This window comes from Quercus lobata, chromosome 9 (genome assembly GCF_001633185.2).
Source record: "Quercus lobata isolate SW786 chromosome 9, ValleyOak3.0 Primary Assembly, whole genome shotgun sequence".
NCBI classification, from domain to species: Eukaryota; Viridiplantae; Streptophyta; class Magnoliopsida; order Fagales; family Fagaceae; genus Quercus; species Quercus lobata.
Window position 1 is genome coordinate 30961653 of NC_044912.1, and position 23727 is coordinate 30985379.

General features: G+C 34.0%; 1 protein-coding gene across 1 annotated transcript; it reads right to left on the minus strand.

Moving 5' to 3' along the window:
* Window positions 1–18345: 18345 nt before the first annotated feature.
* Window positions 18346–20824, minus strand: LOC115958937 (gibberellin 20 oxidase 2-like). The gene is made up of 3 exons (XM_031077212.1): window positions 20283–20824; window positions 19809–20130; window positions 18346–18618 (listed from the first exon to the last, which is right to left on the minus strand). The coding sequence occupies exons 1-3, from the start codon at window positions 20822–20824 to the stop codon at window positions 18346–18348; spliced, it is 1137 nt and encodes a 378-aa protein (XP_030933072.1).
* Window positions 20825–23727: the final 2903 nt, after the last annotated feature.

Genomic DNA, 23727 nt, shown 5'->3' on the forward strand with positions numbered 1-23727 from the left:
AAGTTATGCAACAAACACTATTTAAGTTTCTCCCCAATATCAAGCATGTTCTAAATCAAGAGAGAGATATCATAATTCATGTAATTCTCAAGAAAAATAAAAAATAGACACAAAATAAAACATTTTTTTCTTTTTGAAAATTTTTCAATGTTTTTGGTTTTTTTTAAAAAAAAAAAAATCAAAACAAACTAAAAACCAGATAGCCAAAAATAGAAAGTAAACATGTCCACAAATAATTGAAAGAATTAAATCAGGGACAAGTAAACAACACTCACCTTAGCAAGTCTTTTCTCACCCATATAGCTCGCATCTTTGGCTTTGTAGGTGAAAAACCATGAGAAACAGGAGAAATTATAAGATCCACATGGTGGATAAGTGATGTGGTCTACCATTCCACTAAAAAACTTCCACCTGTTTAAAATTGTTAGTTAGAAAAAAATTTTAAACAGAAATTAATTACTGACTCAGCAATTTTAAACAAGTGGAAGTTTTTTAGTAGAATGGTGGACAAATGACATGGTCCACCAGAAGACTCTATAATTTCTCGAGAAATAGAGTGTATTTGAGGGATTACACCATTCTTCTAAGAAAGACCGAAATCCTGCAATTTCCTTTCACAAGCCGACAAGCTTAAATTTTTCAAAAATATATGAAATAATTTATCAAGACTTATGGAAGGACACATATCTTAGACTTAAACACAGAATACTTAATTTTCAATTTATGACAGTTAGGACAAATGTGACCGAAAACACCACAAAAGTGACAAATATGAACAAATTTAGGAATATCAGTATTCCTAACAACAAATCTAGTCTCAGATTTTGGTTTTTGCCTTAGCAAAGAAAAATTTGGTCTAATATGACCAACAACACCACAAAGATGACAGGTAGGCACAAAAACAAATTTCTTATGCTCTCTAACAGTAGGTTTAGACTTAGGTTTAGAAACTTCAACGTCTACATCAAAACTTTTACCTTTGTCTAACCTAGCAACATAAAACTTTTCCTTATAATCCCTCTTGAAAGGAGGAATACAAATTTTGTCTTTAGGCTTAACAAGAACAAAAATAGAAATAGATTTGTTATCAACAGCAGGTTTGGTATTAGACAAATTTTCAAGTTTAGCTTCAGATTCAGCTAATTGTTGTTCCAAACTTTTCATCTTTTCATCTTGAGAGGAAAATTGAATTCTCAAAAATTCATTCTTTTTATTTGATTCATTCAATCTCACAATCAATCCCTCTTTTTTGAAGATTAGCCAATTTTAACAATTCCTTGAATTTCTTAACAATTTCACAGATTTAGTTAATTCCCTTTGGAGAGTTTCACATGTATCAACAAGACAGAAACAATAGTGTCTTCTTATTCAAATCATCACAAATATGAGCAAACATACACTTATAATTATCCATGATAGCAAGGATCAAGCATCTCACTCAGGACGTTAATCCAATTAGAGTGAACTCGCTCTGATATCACTTGTTTGATATGTTTAGACCCCTAAAACCAGATTGTTTAACCTAATATATTAATTAAGTGATTACTTAGATTAATTATTCAGATCTAGGTTAAACACCAATAAATCATATCATATAACACCACAATATGATGATCTAGGAAAACTAATGAAACTAACTGTTTCAAGGTAAAAACCTGAAGAGGATTTGACCTAGTTATCCCTAAGGTAAAACAAATCCACTATAAGAGAATTGAAGATTTTACAATTAGATTTAACCCTAAATCTATTACTACCTTTAGTAGTATCTTACTGACATGACCACATGCAAGCTTCGAATTCATGGACTCCTTCTCTTTCTGGATTTACACCAACACAAGCCGCCTTGCTTGTGACTTTGAAATCCCACTCAAAGGCTTCAGCAACACAAACCTCAAGTTTGTGACTTCAAAACCACCCTTGAAGGTTTAAATCATCAGCTATTGTTGATATTGATGTAGAAACTTCAGATATACCAGATTTAATGATATAAGAATGATTTTCGGTAGTGACTTTGAAAGAGAAAGGCACAATACCTTTTAGATCTCACAAGAGCACCTCCAAAGTCTCTCAAAAGCTCTAAAAACATAGTTAGGATTTTCCTTTATATACTAGAAGTGTTTCACTTGAAACCCAAAAAGTTTAAGTAGAGTTTGGGCTGAAATAGAATTCTGCAGAAATTTCATGTCTACGATTTTCAATCAGTCGTATCTAATTTTCGATCGATCGAATTTCACTGAATTTGAATTCTTCTTTCTGTAACTTGTATGTTCTTGTGTTCTGACTTGTAACACCTTGAGCATTGTGTAATAAACTCTATAGACTTTGAGATCTATACCTAGACAAGTTTGTGCTCACGGTTTGCCAATTGTTCTAAACTCTTAGAACCTAACAATCATATCGTGGTGTTATTTACTTTTTCGCATTTTTACATGATATGATTTATTTGTGTTTAACCTAGATTTGAAAATTAATCTAAGTAATTTCTTGGTTAATAAATTAGGTTAAACAATCTAGTTTAAGGAGTCTAAATGAACAAACAAGCGGTATCAGAGTAGATTAGCTCTTGTTTATAGGTTTCTTAACCTAGAGTTGATCCTTGACCCCTATTGTCATGGATTGTTTGTCTCGTTTCTTGAAAGCAACTAGGATGGGAATTGAATCTATTTCATCTTGGACTATGTGGCTTTTTAAATGTGCTAACCCTATCCTTGAATATTTATGTATAACTACTTCTTACAATAATTATGTTTGTTATACTCCTTTAACTGCCTTAAAGGTATGTGATACTTGTCTTTGGTATTTGGATAGTGGTTGCTTCAGGCATATGACAGGTAATAAAGCTTTGTTCAAGACTCTTTTTGAAGGAAAGATTGGTACTGTCATCTTTGGAGATGGAAGCAAGTCAATCATTCGAGGTATTTGAACAATAGACATTCCAGGGCTGCCTATGTTTAAAGATGTGTGATTCGTGGATGGGTTGAAGGTGAACCTGCTGAGTATCAGTCAAATCTGTGACAATGGGATGAATGTGTTGTTTTCTAAGTATGAATGTGAGATACTTGATGATGGAGGTGATTGCATATGTGTTGGAGTAAGAACAACTGATAATTGTTACGATATAACAACAAGTATAAATCACAAGTGTTATAGTGTAAAAATTAATCAGGTGGATTTGTGGCATCAGTGGCTAGGACACGCTAATCACAAGCAAATAGAAAAAATCTCCAAGTGTGAGGCAATTCCAGGGTTACCAAAGTTTGAAAAGATAGAGAAAAGTATCTATGGATCATGTCATATTGGCAAACAAGTGAAAGCTAGGCATCCATCTATTAGTGAAGTTCAGACATTTAGACCTTTGGAGTTGTTGCATATTGATCTCATGGGTCCTGCCAGAGTTCAAAGCTTAGGTGGAATGAAGTACATCCTTGTTGTAGTGGATGATTTTACAAGATATACTTGGGCAGTTCTTCTGAAAGATAAGTCAGAAGTTGCCAACAAGTTTATTCATCTATGCAAGAAGCTACAAGTAGAGAAGAATATCCTGATTGCTCGGATCAGAAGTGATCATGAAAGAGGATTTGAGAACTCTAAACTCATATCCTTTTGCAATGATCAAGGTGCAAAAAAAGAATTCTTTGCACCCAAGACACCTCAGCAAAATGGGGTTATGGAAAGAAAAAATAGAATAATTCAAGAGATGGCTAAGGTCATGCTAAACAATAAAAGCATGCCAAAATCCTTCTAGGGGGAAGCTGTAAACACTGCATGTCATATCTTGAATAGAGTGTACTTTCGTCCAGATACAAAGAAGACCCCATATGAACTTTGGAGAGGAAAGAAACTGATGGTGAAATATTTCAGAGTTTTTGGCAGTGACTGTTACATACTTTGGGACCGAGAGAATTTGGAGAAATTTGATGCAAAAAGTGATAAAGGGTTCTTTCTTGGGTATTCTACATCAAGTAGAGCATACAGGGTCTATAATCTCAGAACGAAAACTGTGATGGAGTCTGCTAATGTGGTGATAAATGATGAACAATGTGCTGAAACTCATGCTGAAGAGGCTCAAAGTGTTCAAGAGAGATCTATAGAGGTTGAAGATGCTCTACCTAAGAAGTATGTTGAAAAGTCTACTGATGAAGAATTGTTGATCTTGAATGATACCGTTTTAGAACCAACAACCCCAGTCAGAGAAACTCCGCAGGAACATGATGAGTCAAGTACACCATCTAAGCAAACTAGTACAACAACTTCTTTGGTGAAAGGTCCGTCTGCTAGGGTCAAACTTAATCATCCTTCCACAAATATCTTGTGAATTTTGAATGACAACATGAGACTGAGATCTAAAGCATTAAATGTTATTACACACTCATGTTATCTTTCTCAAGTGGAACTTAAGAAAGTTGATGAAGCTCTACAAGATGCTGATTGGATTATCTCAATGCATGAAGAACTCCATCAATTTGTTTGAAATGATGTGTGGGAACTGGTTCTAAGACCCGAAGGAGTCAATGTAATTGGCACTAAATGGATCTATAAAAACAAGTCTGATGAGCATGGAGCAGTAATTAGAAATAAATTAAGACTTGTTGCACAAGGATACATTCAAGTGGAAGGAGTTGACTTTGATGAGACATTTGCACTTGTAGCTAGACTTGAGTCTATCTGGATACTTTTAGCCATTGCTTGTCACTTGAATTTCAAGCTGCATCAAATGGATGTCAATAGTGCTTTCTTGAATGGGATATTGCAAGAAGAAGTGTGTTGAGGACAAATTTTCCACACCACATGGCTTCATTTCATTGGCGACCTACACCACGTCAAAACTATCATGGATTTTGGGAAAAATCTATTTTAAAGCCCAAAAGAGTCCATAAGCACACAAATGATGCCGTAGCCCATGGTCCAAAACTCATGGCGATTAATCTCATCAAGGCCCATAGTTCGAGCTCATGGCACAACATCTCATTTTTGGCTCATAATCCAAGCTCATGAGTCTCATTGGGGGAAATTTAGGAGTCGTGGTTTGGAGGGCCAAGAAGTATGTTCAGTAAAGCTTTAGTGGTTCAAAGTTGATAAAGGAAAGCATGTTGCTTGGCATGTCTTCCCCAATTCCTTGAACTTTGATGGGTCAGTGTGCAATAGGTAACATTTGGTAAGCCTCTCATATCACATAACACTTAAAATGATAAAACTCCCCATGCTCTTTACATAAAAATTAATGTCCATCATATAATATGAGTTTTAAAATATAATTATATCATTTCATATTAATTATATTATTATTTTCATATAAATCAATTCCAAGTATATGGCTCATGTCTAGCATTAAATGCTCTCCTTACTCTCCAAGATTTGGTTAAAATACAAAAGACCATATTTACATCTCTAAGACTTCATCAAACATCAACCAACTAGTTTATTACTTACCAAAATTATATATGGACTAAACATATAATTTTACAAGAGAGGAAACTTAGCCGAAAATATCAATAACAGCTCCAGCGGAAGTTGCAACAGCTTCTACACAAGCTGTAACAGCTCCAGCAGAAGCTGCAACAACTTCTGCACAAGCTACAATAGCTTTAGCAGAAGCTGCAACAACTTTTGCAGAAGCTGAAACAGCTCCAGCAGAAGCTTCTGTAGAAGCTATAATAGTTACAGCAGAAGTTGTAGAAGCTCCAGCAGGTTGACACATGTCTTAAAATGATGTCATTTGCCCATTAATGCCCAATCCCAACAGCTGGCTGCCAGAAACAAGAGGATCCCATAAAGATTATTTTGCCATTTTTAGCCAAACCATGAACTTAATGCCAAATTTATTTTCCTCCAAGCAAGATGTCATTTGGATGATATCATTCAGCTGTGATAGCTGTGATTAACAGCTGTTACAACTAAAACATTAGCCTTAAAGTCTCTAGCTTTCTTCTTTTGGCTTAAAAACAAAGTTCCACCAATGAAACCACTTACTTTGCCAAGGATTTTTCCTTATTTGCTAATTTTCCCTTCAACTAAGTTTTAATCTAGTTACATACTTGGCTCTATATAAAGAGGACCAAGCTACACATTAAAGGGGGCACCATCCATCTCTCTCTCATCTTCAATAAAATTTCATTCACCTTTCTGCACATACCTCTAAACTCCTCCATACTTCTCCATCCCCCTTACCAAGATATCTCTTCTTAGATAACACCATTACACTACACCTATCACACCACACCATTATCCATTACCCATCTTTCCCACATTTCATTATGCTGAAACTTCATCATTTTTGCTACCCAAAGCACATCTCCATCTCATTCTTTATTTCTCATACAAAATCTCCCTTCTTAGAAAGCAACATAACCCATAACACAAATAATCTCATGTATTTACTATATTTAACTTTCATATTATCTATCTCACACTTCCATATGTTTTACAAACACATTCCTCACAAAAGACCCATACACACTTCTCATATATCTTTAAACTCCATGTCTCACAAAGTATACATATACAAGATCCATGTCCAACAAAGTATCTATATATAATTCCTGTACATATTACAAACACCATATCTCACAAAATATGAAGATAAGTCATTATATTTTATCCTCAACTTAATATTATTAAGTATATTTTATTCATTACCATTTTACCGCTGGATGCAAGTTATTTTAATATCATCTCACTATTTAATGAACATGATCTCACTAACACTTCCTTAATGAACATACATATTAATAAATCGATCTACCACCAAGGCACATATATTATTTGGACATGAACCGCTATTGGACACATTTTTTTTTTTTTTTGGAAATGAACTACCATTGGACATATATTATTTGGACATGGACCATTGTCAGACATACCTTATTATGTTGAACATGAGCCATAAACCACAACTAGACATGGACTATAGGACTCATCCCATTATTTGACATCACTTAATATACATAATAATACCATTTAATCAAAACTATCATGCTAAGCATATTATTTATTTATTTCCACCATTATTATGATTCTAAGACTTTGGGTTTTATCCATTTTGTAGGCTTAAAAAATACAACGAAAGCCATTGGTCTATGCAGCCCAATGTCGAGTTCCGAGTTGAACTCCCCAAAACAAATCCGGGCCTAGCAAAGTCACACCTCCAAAGACACATGGCTACGTGCAAAAAACCGCCCCCGACATTTTGGCGACTCCACTGGGGAGTCATAAAGTATAGCCTTATCATAACTCCGAAAGTCTAGAATCACATATCATGAAGGAGATCTCAACTCCAACATACACATGATCAATATCCCTTGATCCAGCAGCTCATGGAACTGAGTCAACATTATTATGTTCAAGACATTTCATGAGATACCAAGCTACCTATCTCTCAACTATTTGAGCTACTCCAACTAAGGCTTGCAACATACTTATTACAAGCTTATAGCCCCTATATATATATATATATATATATAAAAGAATCTTTTATGCCTAAAAGGAAAAGGTTTATCCAGTGGTAGCAGCAAAGAAAAAAAAATGGACGAAAGTTCAACAATAGAGGGTTGCATCAGTAGAAACCTCTCTTACTGCTAGACATATTTATCTCTCTAGCGGTAGATGGCCTCATCAGCAATAAGCCCTTATGTTGCTAGACAAACACATTGTTATCCATCACTTCGGCATAAGAAGGGGGACCTTATCAATAGAAACCATTCCTATCGCTGAACAATTAATTTCCTTCTCTAGCGGTTCAATCAGATAAGTTTCCAACAAAAAAAATTTAAATCCCTTTGCAAATCATTCCTATCCAATAGCATAAAAATATACACATGCCTATTTGACCCTACTTATGCACTCACCATAATACTCAAATAGCCCCAATGAATATTTCTCATCCCATCACCAAATTAGTCCACAAGTATTTACTATCTCATTACCAAATTGGGTCACGATATAAACCATTACCATAAAGCCCAAAAACCACATATTTGGCCCTATTTTTTCTCCTTCATTGCTTGAGAAAACCCAAAATTGGCCCTATGAGCCCATTGCACATATCTCATTCCTCCAAAGCCCAATTTTTTATTGACAACATCAAAACCCAATTTTTTATTGGCCACATCAAAGCCCAATTTCTCATTGGCAACATTCAAAGCCCAATTCTCATTGGCAACATTCAAAGCCCAATTCTCGCTGACAACATCAAAAAGCCTAATTCTTATTGGCAACATTAAAGCCCAATTTTCATTGGCAACATCCAAAACCCAATTCTTATTGGCAACATCAAAAGCCCAAGCTAACTACTTGGCATTATTTCATCAAAGCCCAAGCTAATTATTTGGCATTATTTTGTCAAAAAACCGAAGGTAACTACTTAGCACTATTCTATCAAAAGCCCAAGGTTATTAATACTTGGCAAAAAATCATATTATAAATATTTTACTAAGAGCCCAAGTACTATTTTTGGCAAACCATCATTTCAAAAAAAAAAAAAAAAAAATCCAAAATCACTTTACAAAAATATTATATCTTGCTCAAAAGCCCAAAGTTAATAATCTTTGGCAAAACAGATTTTTTATTTTTTTTACAAACGCATTATACTTGAAGCCCAAAGCTAATAACCTTTGGCAAATTAATTTTCCTAAACAAGTATATAAGCTAATGAGTCATGGCAAATATTTATACCATATTATCTATCTTATGAAATAACACCATTCATTTTTCCAAAACCCATGGCAAACATATATCAAGCCCATGGAGAAATGTGAGTGTGTGTCATTAATAATTAAGCCCATAGAAATTATATTCAAGACCTATGACAATTTTATTTATCTTGCAAACCCATAGAAAATATTCATAAAAATCCATGGAAAATTGCAAACCCATAGAAAATATTCATAAAAATCCATGGAAAATTATATTATCAAAGTAATTACTTATTCGATGATTATAAAGCCCATGGTAATTATCTTAAACCCCATGGCAATTATTATTTTACCTTGCTATTTCACAAAAACACATAAAAGATTCAAATAAAATTATATTATGATAATTACTTATCTTATATTAGTAACATTTAAAGCCCAAGACTAATAATACTTGACAAAGTCTTAAGCCCAAGGTTAATAATACTTGGCAAATACTATATTACAAATATTTGAAGCCCAATAATGAACATTTTTTTTAGCTCTTAAATGCATAGCTATAATTTATGCCATATTATAAAACCATTGAATCTATTTTGTAAAACCCATGGTAACTATTTATGTTACATAACACTATTCATTTTTCCAAAACCCATGGCAAACATACATCAAGCCCATGGAGAATTATGAATTTGTGTTACTAACATTTAAGCCCATGGAAATTATATTTAAAACCTATGGCGATTAATTTTAACTATTTATTTTATTTAACACTATTTGTCTTTCCAAAACCCATGACAAACATATATCAAGCCTATGGAGAATTATGAATATGTGTTATTAATATCTAAGACCATAAAAGTTTTTACCTTAAAATCTATAGCAATTATATTAAAAACTTATGACACTTATTTACTTCGTACTTTATTATAAATCCATGGAACTTACCTTAATAAAACCCATGGTAAGCATTTATCTTATATCACATTATTTATCTCTCTACCATTCAAATGCCCATGGAAATCATGATAATATATATATATATATATATATATATATATATATATATTATCAGAAAGGTTGTTGAAAGAAAGGTTGTTGCTCTTGAGTACATTCTTGCTGAGCGTCAGAATGCAGACATCTTTACCAAACCACTTGATAGAAGTAAGTTTGAGTCTCTTCGTCAAGTGATTGGTGTGATCACGTCCCTAGTCACCTATGAGTCCTTGTGTTAATTCTTTCTATCTCTTGTGACCAAAATTGTTTTTCTTTAGGTTCGCATTTGCATAACATTCATACATTGCATTCTAGGCTTGTTTTTGTGTTTTTCAGTTTTTTTTTTTTAAATGAAAAAAAAAAAAAGTTTTGTATTATACATCTTCAAGATGTGTAATTGAGGTTGGCCTATGAAATTTACATTTCATGACTGTGTACCTTGTTTAGCTCTGATGAGCTTTATTTTTCTGCACTTTGCTAGTTTGTGCTATATAGTGCTTATATTGTGTGAGTTGTTTATGGTTTTTAATCACATGCTCTTGATTTTGAAGCCACATTCTTTTGATTGTAAGGACTAAAAAATTCAAGGCGAAAAACACATTTTGGTCCCTACATTTTCGCACGATTCCTACTTTGGTCCCTAAATTTTATTTTTACCGCTTTTAATCCCTGTTTAGAAAAATGCCTTCTGTTTTAGTCCTTTCCGTCAATGCCGTTAGGGCACTGACCTACGTGCCAAATGGAATTATTAAAATAATAATAACAAATTTTATTTTGTCATTAAAAAATGCCAAGTCAGCATTTAAATTAAAAAAAATAATTTATTAAATTTAACTAAATAAAAAAATAAAAAACAAAAATAAAAATAAAAAATCACATTTATCAAGATTGAAGTGTGTCTTTGAGCAAGAACAACAAGAACACTAACCCAGATTTAAGGACACAAACCCAGAAATTAAAATTCAAAAATTAAAATTTTCAAAATCATCATTTTCTTAACGCAGCAAAATCATCAAATCCTAAAACTCCAAACTACCAAATCAATCCAAAAATACCTCACAACCAATCCAAACAAAAAAATCTCAAACTCAAAAAAACCCATCAACCACCACGTTTGAAGCAAGCCACGAACCCAGGGACAATCACAGTGACCAAACCCAGATCGGAACCACAACCGAACAAAAATTAACCCATGAAACTCCCGAATTTAGAACATACACCGTGGCCCACTCACAACAAACACAATCAACAAACCCCCCCCCCCCCCAAAAATCCAAGACTAGCGACAAAAGCCAAATGCGAAAGAGGGAGAGAAAGAGAACTACCACCGTTATGCCACTGCCTTGGACCTGATCTAGTCGGACTGATGGGTTCACGATGGGCCGATGGTTTTCAGGTGGATGGGGACCATTAAGGTCCGATCGGGCGCTGGTTCCAAGAGTGTGAGATTTAGAGTGAGAAATAGATCGACGAGGCGTGACATCGTGCTACGGAGAGCGTGTCGACGAGGCGCGCCACCACGGCGTCGCGCGTGCACTGCGTCGGCGGCCATATGCTGAACACTAAGGTGTTGGTATTTGAGAGAGAAAGAGAGAGTCATGGATCTGAAAAGAAAGATCTGGAAATGTTGTGTTGTGTTGGAAGAAAAACAAGTTGTGTTGGAAGAAAAACAAAGACAAATAATGGATCTGGACATCGTGGAAGTGTTGTGTTGTGCTGGTTTTATTTTAATTTTTTGGGTATGTGTTTTGTGTTTATTTTTATGTTTAATTTCTTGATCAGGTTGAATTTGATGTTCTTATTTTTTGGGTTTGTGATTTTTGAATTTTAATTTTGTGTTCTTGTGTTCTGGGTTTGTGTACTTAAATCTGGGTTAGTGTTCTTGTTGTTTTTGCTCAAGACACACTTCAATCTTGATAAATGTGATTTTTTATTTTTATTTCTGTTTTTTATTTTTTTTATTTAGTTAAATTTAATAAATTATTTTTTAAAATTTAGATACTGACTTGGCATTTTTTAATGACAAAATAAAATTTATTATTATTATTTTAATAATTCCGTTTGCCACCTAGGTCAATGCCCTAACGGTACTGATGGAAAGGACTAAAACAGAAGGCGTTTTTCTAAACAGGGACTAAAAGTAGTAAAAATAAAATTTAGGGACCAAAATAAGAATCGTGCGAAAATGTAGGGACCAAAATGTACTTTTCGCCAAAATTCTATAAGAAAGACATAAATAACAATTTCACCACTATTACTCACCAATCATGAACACCTATGTGCAAATTATAAAAGTCGTGCTCGGTAAGGTGTAGCACTTGCATAGCAAAATTCTTAAGGTGTTATTGTACATTAGTTAAAAGAAGAAAAAAATTAATAATAAAAGAAAAATATGCTTCAAAAGAAAAAGAAAAAGCAAAAATAAAAAAAATAAAAATATATGCATGGTTGCAAACGTGTTTTCTAGGAGATGTAGGAGTTATATGATGTAACTCTTTAGGTGATAGTCACTTTCAAACTTATGTGATGGATAATGTAGAAAGTGTGTTTATTCTCTACTTACATATCACCTTGTGAGTTTCTCATATACTTACTAGTTGCACACAGCACAAGTAAAACTTTGTTAAATTTGGTACATGTAATTGTGTGTTAAGTTTTGTGGCCTTCCAAAATTAAACTTCTTGATGTGTTTAATGCATTTTGGGGAGTGAGGAAAGAAAAGTTTGAGGAAATTTGATAAAGTTTGAATTTTCCTTTGAAAATTTTGGTTTTGAAAATCATTTGAAGTCATGAACATACACGTCATATCATAAAAACCGTTTTTCAAATGATTCTGCAAAAAAAAATTTCCAGAATTTTTCAAAATTTATGTTTCTTTATAATTTGACCGATTGAGTCTATTTTTTGATCGATCGAAATGTGAAGAAGAAAAACAAGTTTTTAATTTAAAGTCTTGGGTTCCTTCGATTCCTTCCGGATTCCTTTTGATTAGTTGAGCTTGTTTTCAAGTGATATTCGATTCATGCCCGATTCATTTTGACCAATTGGATTTCAATTTTTTAAAAACAAATATGAATCAAATCTGACTTTTTCAAAAGCTTTTTGTCTATCTCTTTGATTCTCTCTCGATCCCTTCTCTCTAATTTTTTTTTTTTTTTTGGGTCGTTTTCTTGGTCAAAGATTCAAAAGTTTTATTCATACACTTAAGGTAAGATTCTTTTGACCTTCCTTTTTCATCAAATTACATCTTATCATGCATTTTTTTTTAGGGATTTTCGCATTTTTAAAAAAAGTTGAGTTTTTTATGTTTATGGCATTTTTTTTTTTTTATCAAAATTGAACCATGGGTTTTTCATCATGCATCATTTAAACATAATTCCCATACTTTAATTTCATAATTTTCATGATTTATAAAATTTTTGAAATTAGAGTTCTTAAGTTCTTGAGAGATTTGGGGATTTTGTTAAATTGGGCAAAATTGAGTGAAATTGGCTTCTGTTATTGTTAGATTGAGTGATTATAACTTGTTTTATACTTGTTGTGTTATTCAATTGATCAGTATAAGGATTTTTTCAAATTAGGTTCTCAAAATTGGGGATTTTCTATAATTCATAACTTTCTTGGTCAATTTTCAAGACTGTGATAAAATTGAGCTATTTGGGAGCATTAGAGCATGCATCATGAGAATTTAATTGTCATGCATCATATATTTTTCAAAATTGCATGTTATCTTGTCTCTAAACCTTCTTAATGCAATCTGCCCTTGTTTTGTTGTGTTGTTTTGTTTCTATTCTTACTCATGGCTCCTAAGGTTGGGAGGAAGTTCAAAACTAGAGCAAATAGGAACCCTAGGTCTTCCTCTTTTGGTTCAGCCCATTTTGATAGTGTTAGGTTTCTCATTGATAAGGGTGAAGATACTTATGAGACCTTGACTAAGTATAGGTTAATAGGCCAAAAACGAATTGACCCCTTGTGATAAATTAATTAATTAATTAACAAAGTTTATTAATTAATCAAATTAGCATGCAAAGTGCGTGGTAGCACAAACAAATCACCAAAAAACTAAATACGCAGTGGAAAATAAATGACACGGTGATTTGTTTACGAATAGGGAAAACCTAACGGCAAAAATCCCACCGGGTGATTTTCAGGTCACCACTCCCGAAACTCCACTATTATCACAATAAGCATTTACAAGTAAAGGAATCTCAAGTACCTTACCAACCTATAGTTGAACTCTTACCCCAATACCTAATTGGACTTGTTTTGTAGTGATAGTTCCCCTTTTGATGCACGGCTCCCAAGTACGTGACTAACCAATTGCGCGGATCCCAGTACGCGACTTTAATCACCAACTAAGAAGGTTGTTGGCTGCAAAGATCTTTAGTTCATCCACACGATGAAGATTAAGAAGATGCTTGGTCACAAAACCCTATGGTGCACATACACAGCAACTTCTTCAAGAGAAAGAGATGAACCAGGGCAAGAACTTCGTCTTTGGTCACAATTTGCTTGAATAGAGTTTGCTCAATACTTGTGCAACTTGTGAACTGTTTGACGGCCCTTAAAACAATCCTTTTATATGTCTAGGATTAGGATAAAAGAAAGCCCAAAGACACATTCACAGATCCCAAGAAAATCATATTAGAATTCTGAAATTCTTAAACCTCGATAGATAGGAGGTGTTAAGCAGCTGTTGAGCAGGTGTTGAGCACACGGGCTGAAACAGCTTCCTTAAGCTCAATAGATGCAGCTGTCGAGCTTTAATGAATTTGTACTTCTCAGCTTATTTCTTGGACAGACTTGATGACTTTAACACTTGATCTTGAAACCTAGTTCATTGAAGTATTAAAAACATCCTAGATCTACCCAATTACAAGTAAAGTGCGTTTTGTCAAAGAATAAGCCAATTACATAAAATCATGACATATGTTCTTAATATGTGAAACACATATGTCCTAACATAGGTCTATCTGGTGTGAGAGGGATATAGTTTTGAGTGAGCTAGACCCTTCCATTCGTAGGAAATTCATGTCTAGGAACTGGATTTCCTTGTGTGAGGTGTCTGATCCTCCTCCTATAGCTTTGATTAGAGAGTTTTACTCTAACCTCTCTGTGTATTTTGAGGCCACAGGTGGTCATTACTTGACTTCCTAAATTAGAGGTCATGAGTTTACCATAAATAAGCAAATAGTGTCTGAAGCTTTAGGAGTGCCTATAGTTCGTAAACCCACATATCCATACACTGAGTTTCCTGCTGTTGATGACATGATGTCATTTCTTTGTGGTCATCCTGTTTCTTGGGGTTCTGAACCAAGAATCAATTATTGTGAATTCACTGAGCTTAATTCTTTGTATTTAAGGATTACTTGTCATAATATCTATCCCATTTCACATGGTCATACTGTTCCTATATAGAGATGTGTTTTTCTTTATGCTTTTGTCATTGATGGTTTCATGTGTTTTCCTTCCATGTTTATCCAAACCATTGTTGATATCTCTAGGAGTAAGAGTAAGAGTCAAAAATTGTTCTTCCCTATGTTTATTTTTAGGATTTTGAGATTTTTAGGATTATCTGAGTTTCCTCCTTTAGAGTTTGTACATATCACTACCCCTATAGGAGCCACCTATCTTAGACAGTGATAGGCACAGATGAAAAGTGCTGAGCCAAGTATTGGGACATCTAAGAGATCATGAGGAGAAGCTTCTACTACAGCTCCTGCCTCTGGTGCTATGTCTGCTGCTGAGGAGACATTTGTGGATCCGACTGCTGCTATGGATCCTACTGGTGGTGCTGATAAGGTTGATCCTACTGTTGCCCCTTCTCTCTCACTCTGTGCCATGATGCAGTCTTTCATGGCTACATAGGTGACTCATGGACAGCTTCTCGATGAGTTGTTGACGGAGGTTACTTCCTTGAGAGTAGATTTTATGGAGTATAGGAGTGCTTTTACACCTCCTCCACCCTTTAAGGACTGATTTTGCCTTTGACAATTCGTAACAAAAGGGGAAGTAGTTTTTAGGACTTTTTGTATGTAGGGGGAGTAGACTTATTGTATTTACAGGGAGCTTGATATTTTTTTTGCTTGATGTGTTTTTTTTTTCTTTGGTTTTGGTGTTTATATTTCTATTGTTTATATCTGTTTTGGGTTTATGTTCTTGATTCACAAACATTGATGTGCTTATTGGTTATCATATTTGTTGATGATAAGGTTATTCATTATTGGTGTGTTCACTGTCTCTTTATATGTTTTGTGAATTAAAGTTCATATTTATTTGATTATGGTACTTATATTTTCCATACATGCGTTTATGGTTTGTTTTCAGTGTTTCAAGAATTTACAAGTTAATTCTTTCAATAGCTACTGTCTATATTAGTAACTAATAGTTAGTAATAGTGTGAGGATTGTATTAGGGCAATAAATTGTATGTTTGTTTTGTCACAGATTGCCAAAGGGGGAGATTGTTAGGATCTAAAGATTTAGGTTTAAATGTTTAGAATCATGTTTTTAGTGTGTTGGCAAACCAAGAACAAAACATGTTTAGTCCATGTATTAGGTGTAAGGTTGAATTTAATCAACCATTTTGTTGGCTTTATTCCATGCCAATTTTCTTGTAATTCAACATTTAGAAACCTTGTATTTAGGTGGGAATCATGTAAGGGTAGTTTGTGAGAGAGTGTGAAGAAAAGCTCAAGAGTGTGCACTTAAGCAGGGCCTCGCGACTGGCGAGTCGCCAAAGGAGGCACACGTGTGAAGCATGCAGGGGAGCTGAAGAGTCACACTAACTGGAGCACTACAGGACAAAACTTTCAATCTAGCCAGGCAATTAGCTCGCGACTCGTTCTAGATGCGAGCTCGAGTCGCCAAACTACTCTGTTTGTTACAAACCTGACCTATCGCATTCCAAACACACATCAGTATAAATACCCTTATACCCATGTATTGTAAAGAGCTTCTAGAGAGAATTTTGAGAGAGAATCCCTAGAGAAAAGCAAGATTGACTCATTCACAATCTTCATCCATTGATTCTCCAAATTCCTCTACTCTCACCCTCTCCATTGATACATCCTTGAAAGGTACGTTAGCCAAATCCTTATCTCACCATACTCATATTTGTGAGGAGGCATTTTGGTACTTGGGAAGCAGTTCGGAAGGGACCAATTCATTTTGGTTGATGCAATGGGCGATTGCGAGATCTAGTAAGCTAGAGAAGACAAGGTTCGGCGTAACCCTATCGGAGTAAGAAACTTAGAGGGCTTAGGTACACTAGGTAGATTAGGCTTGGAGGGTCTTCTACTATTCATGTATCCTAACTTTATTCTCTAGTGGATTATTAACCGCTTGGAGGGCGGCAGAGAGGTTTTTCGCCGAGGACTTTGGTTTCCTCTTCGATAACATATCGCTGTGTTGTCTTTGTGTTTGCATCTATCTTCCCTTAATCTTTGCCTTTTAATTACTACTGTGGTTGTGATTAATTTCGGTTTAGAATGTTTTACCAATTTTGTTTTAGCTTATATTCATATTCCGCACATACATTGTTTGATTATAAGCTTGTGTTGGTAATTTGTAAATTGGGGGTTTAAATGTTCATAGGTGTTTTACATACTATTTGAACATTCATTAGACAATGCTTAAAAGTAGTTGTTTCAAGATTCAAGTTCAGCTGATTGCAAAAAAAGGAAGAAATTTTCTATTAAGCTCGACTAATCGAGAATTAGGCTCGACCGATAGAAAATCGCAGGCACAGTTTTTCTGCAGAATTTTTAAACAGGCCCAAGCCCTCGAAAACGTTTAGGATTTCATCTAAACTTCTCTACATATAAAAGGGAAACCCTAGCCATGTTTTAAAGGTGTTGAAAAGACTTGTGTGTTATTCTTTGTGAGATCTGAGAGGTTTTGTACCTTTTAACCACACAAGAATCTACCAAAGCAAAAACTATTATCAAGTGTTTGGTAGAACATAGTTGCTGCATCAAGTTCATTATTGATGGTGATTTGAAACCTTTGAGTGGGATCTCAAAGTCACAAGCAAGGCAGCTTGTGTTGGTGCAAATCAAAGAAGAGGAGTAGTGAATTTAGAGCTTGTACGTGGTTATGTCAGTAAATTACTACTAGAGGTAGCAATAGATTTTGGGTTAAATCTGATTGTAAAAACTTCAATTCTCTTATAGTGAATGTGTTTACCTTGATGATAGTTAGGTTAAATCCTCTCCAGGTTTTTGCCTTAAAACGGTTTGTTTCATCGGTTTTCCTGAGTTATCATATCGTAGTGTTATTTACTTTTCCGCATATTTGCATAATATGATTTATTTGTGCTTAACCTAGATCTGAAAATTAATCTAAATAATCACTTAGTTAATAAATTAAGTCAAACAATTTGGTTTAAGGGGTTTAAACGAACAAACAAAAACAAAAGAAAGAACTAGTAAAATACAGAAGTAGGCAGGTAACATAACCATAATTGATAGCTACTAGCTCCTTCACCTTATTGGCCAGGTCAAAATACTGCAACTAGACTGAATAATACAACCAAAAACAACTCTCTGATTTTCAACTCAATGGATACACATTGCCTACAGAATACCCAAAATCAACATAGCGATATAGCGACATATATAGCAATATCTCCTCGGTCAGAGTGGACTAGATCATAATCATTATACTTTTCTTATTGTAGATTATGTACTCATATAAGACACTATATATAAAAGATACGGCTAGACATCAACTGGTTCAGAAGATAGGAGCCATTTAGTGAAGTTTTGGAGGGTAGCTTCATCAGCTCTGTAGTGTTTCTGTGTGAATTGGAGCAAATCTGACCATGTGAAATCTGGGTACTTTCTTGTCCCATCAAGACGTACAAGATCTTCAGGGGGTCTCACAACCTTGTCTTCTCGTGGGCACAGAAAGAATGCCAACGATTTTCTCTCATTGTAACTGTTAACCACTGCCCTATGGAGGCAACTCTTGTATCTCCCATTCGATAATGCCTGCGCATCCAACAAAAACCAATAGTTGCTGCCACATCTCAACCATGATAATACATATGTAAGTCCAAAAATATGCATATATGTGTGAGGTGCCTGTTTGTTGGTACATTAAAAGAAAGAATCTATCCCATGATGGTTTTGCAATTATTGCAACCTTATTAAAACCCAAATCCACTGTGAAAACGTACCCGATAGCCACATCGTTTGTGATATTTAAATATGATCATATATGGTCCTAAAGAGCTTAAAAATTGTTTGAAATTAGTCACTCAATTAAATTTATCCCAACCACTTGGAGTTGACTATTGAATGATAGCAAGCCACTTGTCCAAAGATCCAAGCTAATGAGCATGAATCATGATAGCACATTAGCACCAATCTGAAAGTACAATTTAGAATCTTGGATCCTTTCTATTGGATTAATTGCATCAGCCTTCACAGAGTGTTATCTCTCATCTATTTATAATAAAAGTTATTTTAGGGTTATACCCAGGATTTTTAGGAGGGGAAATATATTTTCAATCATTGCGTAGTTTGCTACAGTTTCGTTTTATTTATTTATTTATTGAAATTCAGTTTCGTTTATTACTATTTGATTTTAGAAAGTCAATAAAATAAAATATCTTCTTATACAAAAGTCAACAAATATAAAGATATCTTCTAGTACGATAAGGCAGTAAAATAAATATTGAAGTATCTTTGCACTATTTTTAGAGAGGGGGAAAACAATAGTGGAAAGCTTAAAATAGAAATTTTCTTGTGGCCCACAAAACAATAGTCATAACATTATTGGATCACCTAACAATACTTGCAACATTATTGTCAGGATTCTCTCCTTTTGCATTTGTTATTAAGAAATATCATTTTCATGATAAACAAATTGTTTTTTTTAAAATAAAAAAAATTATATATATATATATATATATATATTCATTTTAAGTGGAATAGAAGAATTGAAATCTTAAACATCTCATTTGAAAATACTAAAAATTAAATATAATATTAAGTCATATAAAATTAATCATCATCCCGCATTTTAAATGACATATTATCATCTACACTTTTAAATAAATAAAAATTAAATATTTCTCCAGAAATGAATCTTAAAAATAAGTAGTTATATCATAATTAATAGTATTACATAGGTAACAAAGAAAATAGAAAAGCTTTTATTCACTCTCAAAACCTACCATGAAGGTATCACCGATGTTAATGACCAGTGCATCATGACAAGGTCGAACAGTCTGCCATTTGTTGTTGGCAAACACTTCAAGACCTCCAACTTGGTCCTGATGAAGAATGGTTAGGGAAGTCGGGTCGCAATGTGGTCCAGTGCCAATGGCAAGGGCTGGCTGTTGGCAAATCGGGTAGTAGTTACATCTCATTATGGAGCTACTATCTTCAAAAAATTGTTTATAATGCAATGGATGAAGTCCCAGGCTGATTGCCAATAGTTCCAAGATTGCAAGTGATAAGTCCTTCATTGCTTCACAATATTTTTGGTATACCATTCTGCAAAGAAACAAAGCTTATGAATTATTAGTATTTGAACCAAAATCCATAAATATTACATGGTTAAATAAGTCTTGTCGTAAGTCTTGTAGTGCAATTTATACTTTATGACATTTTTAACTAAGATAAATAAATAAATAAATAAGTCCTACCCTGTTTTTTCAAAATCCTTCCCTAGGGTGGATTTAAAGAAATCTACCACAACAGGGTCTGAGTCATTCTCATGAAAGCCGAAGGATAGTGTTTCCTTCCAAGGCAATTTTGATGAAAAACGATCAGAATGAGCACCAGAATAGCCCCACATACAACCAGGAATTCTCTTAGCCCTAAGCTTCATGCTAATAGGAAGCTTAAAAAACTGATCCATATGATCATGTGCAGTCTTGATGAGACAAGGGTCAACCCCATGGTTGGTTACTTGGAAGAAACCATGGCTCAAGCAAGCTGCCCTAATGAGCATTGCAGCACGCTCTGTTGCCACCAAATCACCCTTAAGGAAACCCTCAAGATCAATTATGGGCGCTTTAAGCTCTTGCTGAGCTTCCACTAGGTCCCCTTTTGGCCAAATGAAATTCATGGGTACGTAGGGTTGTTTCTGAAGAAATGATGGGAGCAAAAAAGAATCGCCATGGTCTTTCTGATCTTCTCGCTCTACAAGAGGGGAAAGGAGAAGGATAGAGGCACATGAATCCATTGGGAATATAGAAGGATACAAATGGATACAAGTGCTTGTTGGTGTTGTAAGCCACTACACTACACTACGTTTATATAGAGCTCAGTAGGGAAGAAATAAACCGAAATGGACAAAACAAACTAACTTTATTATATATAAAAAGATTGATACTGTGGTGAAAAAGTTTAAGGTCTTTCATTGTGGGGCCGTGCCGCTAGTGCGGCCATGAATAGAACGCTGGACTGTTGTGAAAAGTGAAGGGCTACATATTCAAATAAAAGCATGCATGAAAATGATTCCCATACTAGAAATTCTTAAACATGTTCAGCTAGCCCTGCAACATGCCATCATAAAAACCTTCGAAAATAAACCTACAACTGACAATAAGTCTAACCCTTATAAATTCCAAGAGTGATACTAGGCATCCTGTTACATAATCCTTATAATTTTATGTCAAACACAAAATAATAATTAAGATATTTTGGGTTTAAATTACCACTAAGGTAACTTTAAACAATGTTACATTATTTAATATTTTTTTATTGATTGCAAAGTTTGACATGTCCATTATTTTATTACATTATTTTCATATACTCTCCATACTTGCAAACTTTTAATCAAAAATCAATAATTATGTCATTAATTAAATATGTAAAGTTTAAGTTTTTACTTTTTATAGTTTAAAATTATGTATCAAAGATAGGTTTATGGATTAAATACTAAATAAAGTTTAATATGTATTAAATTTGACATGCATGTTATTTAAAAATATAGAGGACATGTTGGATTTTTAAAATATTATTTTAATAAAAAATTATTAAGTAGTGTAATATTACTTAAATTAATATCAAATATGACTTGAATCCAACCCATTTATCTATTAATTAATTGAAATGGCATTAATCACATTGATTATCAAAGTTAGTTTATAAGTTTTTTTATACCAAAATTTCTAATAATCTCAGCATATTTCAAATGACGATATCTTTGATCACTTATGCATGTATCCAATTCTCTCTTTCTCCACTCCACAGCTCATGATGTCAAAAAGATTTGAATCTCCTAACTTTTGGATCCACACCACTAGATTGATTCTAACTGCTGTGCCACCTGAATTGAATTGTTTTTATTGTAAAGTAAACTTCAAATGAAATGAGTGGTCTTGTTTGTGGGTCATTTTTGTTGCTACCTAAGGTACAACGCTACTTTTATGTAGCTAGGCTTCATTATTTGAGAGAACTTGATAACCAAAAAAAATTATTTGAGAGAACTTTTGGGTGTTAATTGAGTCGTCAACCTTTAAAATGGATTATTTTTCTATTGAAAATCAATATTGTGGCACAAAGAGAAATGGCCGGCCTTATACACTTGTCGTCGTTGCATAAAGTAAGTGTGTCAACACTACTGATTAAAAAAAAAAAAGAAAAAAAAAATAGTGTGTCAACACTACTCAAAAGTGCTCCAGAGGATATTCTTAATTAGTTGATCATTTTCTTAACTAAAAGAGTTCGTCTCTTATCATATGCAAATTTAAATAACTAACACTACTGCCTTGCAAAGATTTTAATGCTCTTTTGATACCAATCCCATTTTTGTACCATAGCCAAGAAAAGAAATCCGTAATCAATTGGATAGTTTTTTTTTTTTTGGCTATGTAAATATGTAATTGGGAATCATTGATGGTAGAGTATCAATTGTCACAAAAAAAAATCGATATACTAATCGAGTAATGTGGCGGAACTGGCATATATTGACCAACAAGGAAAATCCTTTTTCTCTTGCCTCGTCATATATATATCACTACTTCCTGATTATCATAAAATTTAATGAACAGTACAGTTCTTCTATGAATACATTATTTATCACTATTTTTGCCACAATTAGATAAAGTAATCAGTTATGAGTGATGGTTAATTATTTTTACATTGACCTAATCATTTTTCTCTACCACTCATAATCGACTACCTAAGAATTGTAATAAAAATTGTGGCAACAATTTTCCTTGAACATTTCCTTACCAATAATAATAGGGTCTGCTAGCTACGGTAGAGGCCAGAATACTTCAAGAAGATAGAGCAGAAAGCTCATAGAAGAATGAAGTGTTTTGGCCGGCATGCATATTTATTTCTAAATTCCTTGATTTTGTACCAAATACACAGAGACCGTGTCACGTGAAGTTAATTGTCTTATTGCAATTGCAAGGACAAAATGCTTGGCCTACCTGTCCCATTTAGCTAAACAGACTAAACCATCTGTATTATCCCACTAAATGAAGTAGTGGTTAAAGACATAACATCTCTACGACATGCTTGCCCTACTTGTTCTGTATAGTCAAAGCATGCTTAACCATTTCCTTTATCCCGTTAAATGAAGCAGGAGATGACATGTGTAAGCACATAATCAATGCTGGTGGTGGGGGCGCATCCATTGAGCTAATCTGTGATAAAAATGGTATTAAAAACCAATTATTAAGAGTTAGATTCACTACTTATAGGTCATACAATTTTTGAACAAGTAATATTGAGTTCAAACCTTATCTCTAACAAATCATGGTGGAGAGTGTTCTAGTGAGTGCTCATTCATATCGCTATCAATTCTTGGGTTTGAGACAAAATTAAGACCCAAGGCCACATGCCAATGTGGGATGCTTGTGTTTGATCCTACTAAGTAGGAATGACTAACACCACGATCCTACTTTTTTTATTTAGCAAAAAATAATTAAATACATAAATAAAACCTTTTTATCACTCATCTTCTCATTTAAAATTTTAAAATTCCACAAACTTGACCTCACTCATTAAATGTAAATGGGAGCCCTAGCACACTAGCAGAGCCAGGGGGCAGGTTGGCAATTGCCCCCAGACCTCCCCAAAAATTCCTGGATAATATGTAGTAGTTTAAGTGTGTTATAAGGAAATTTACCT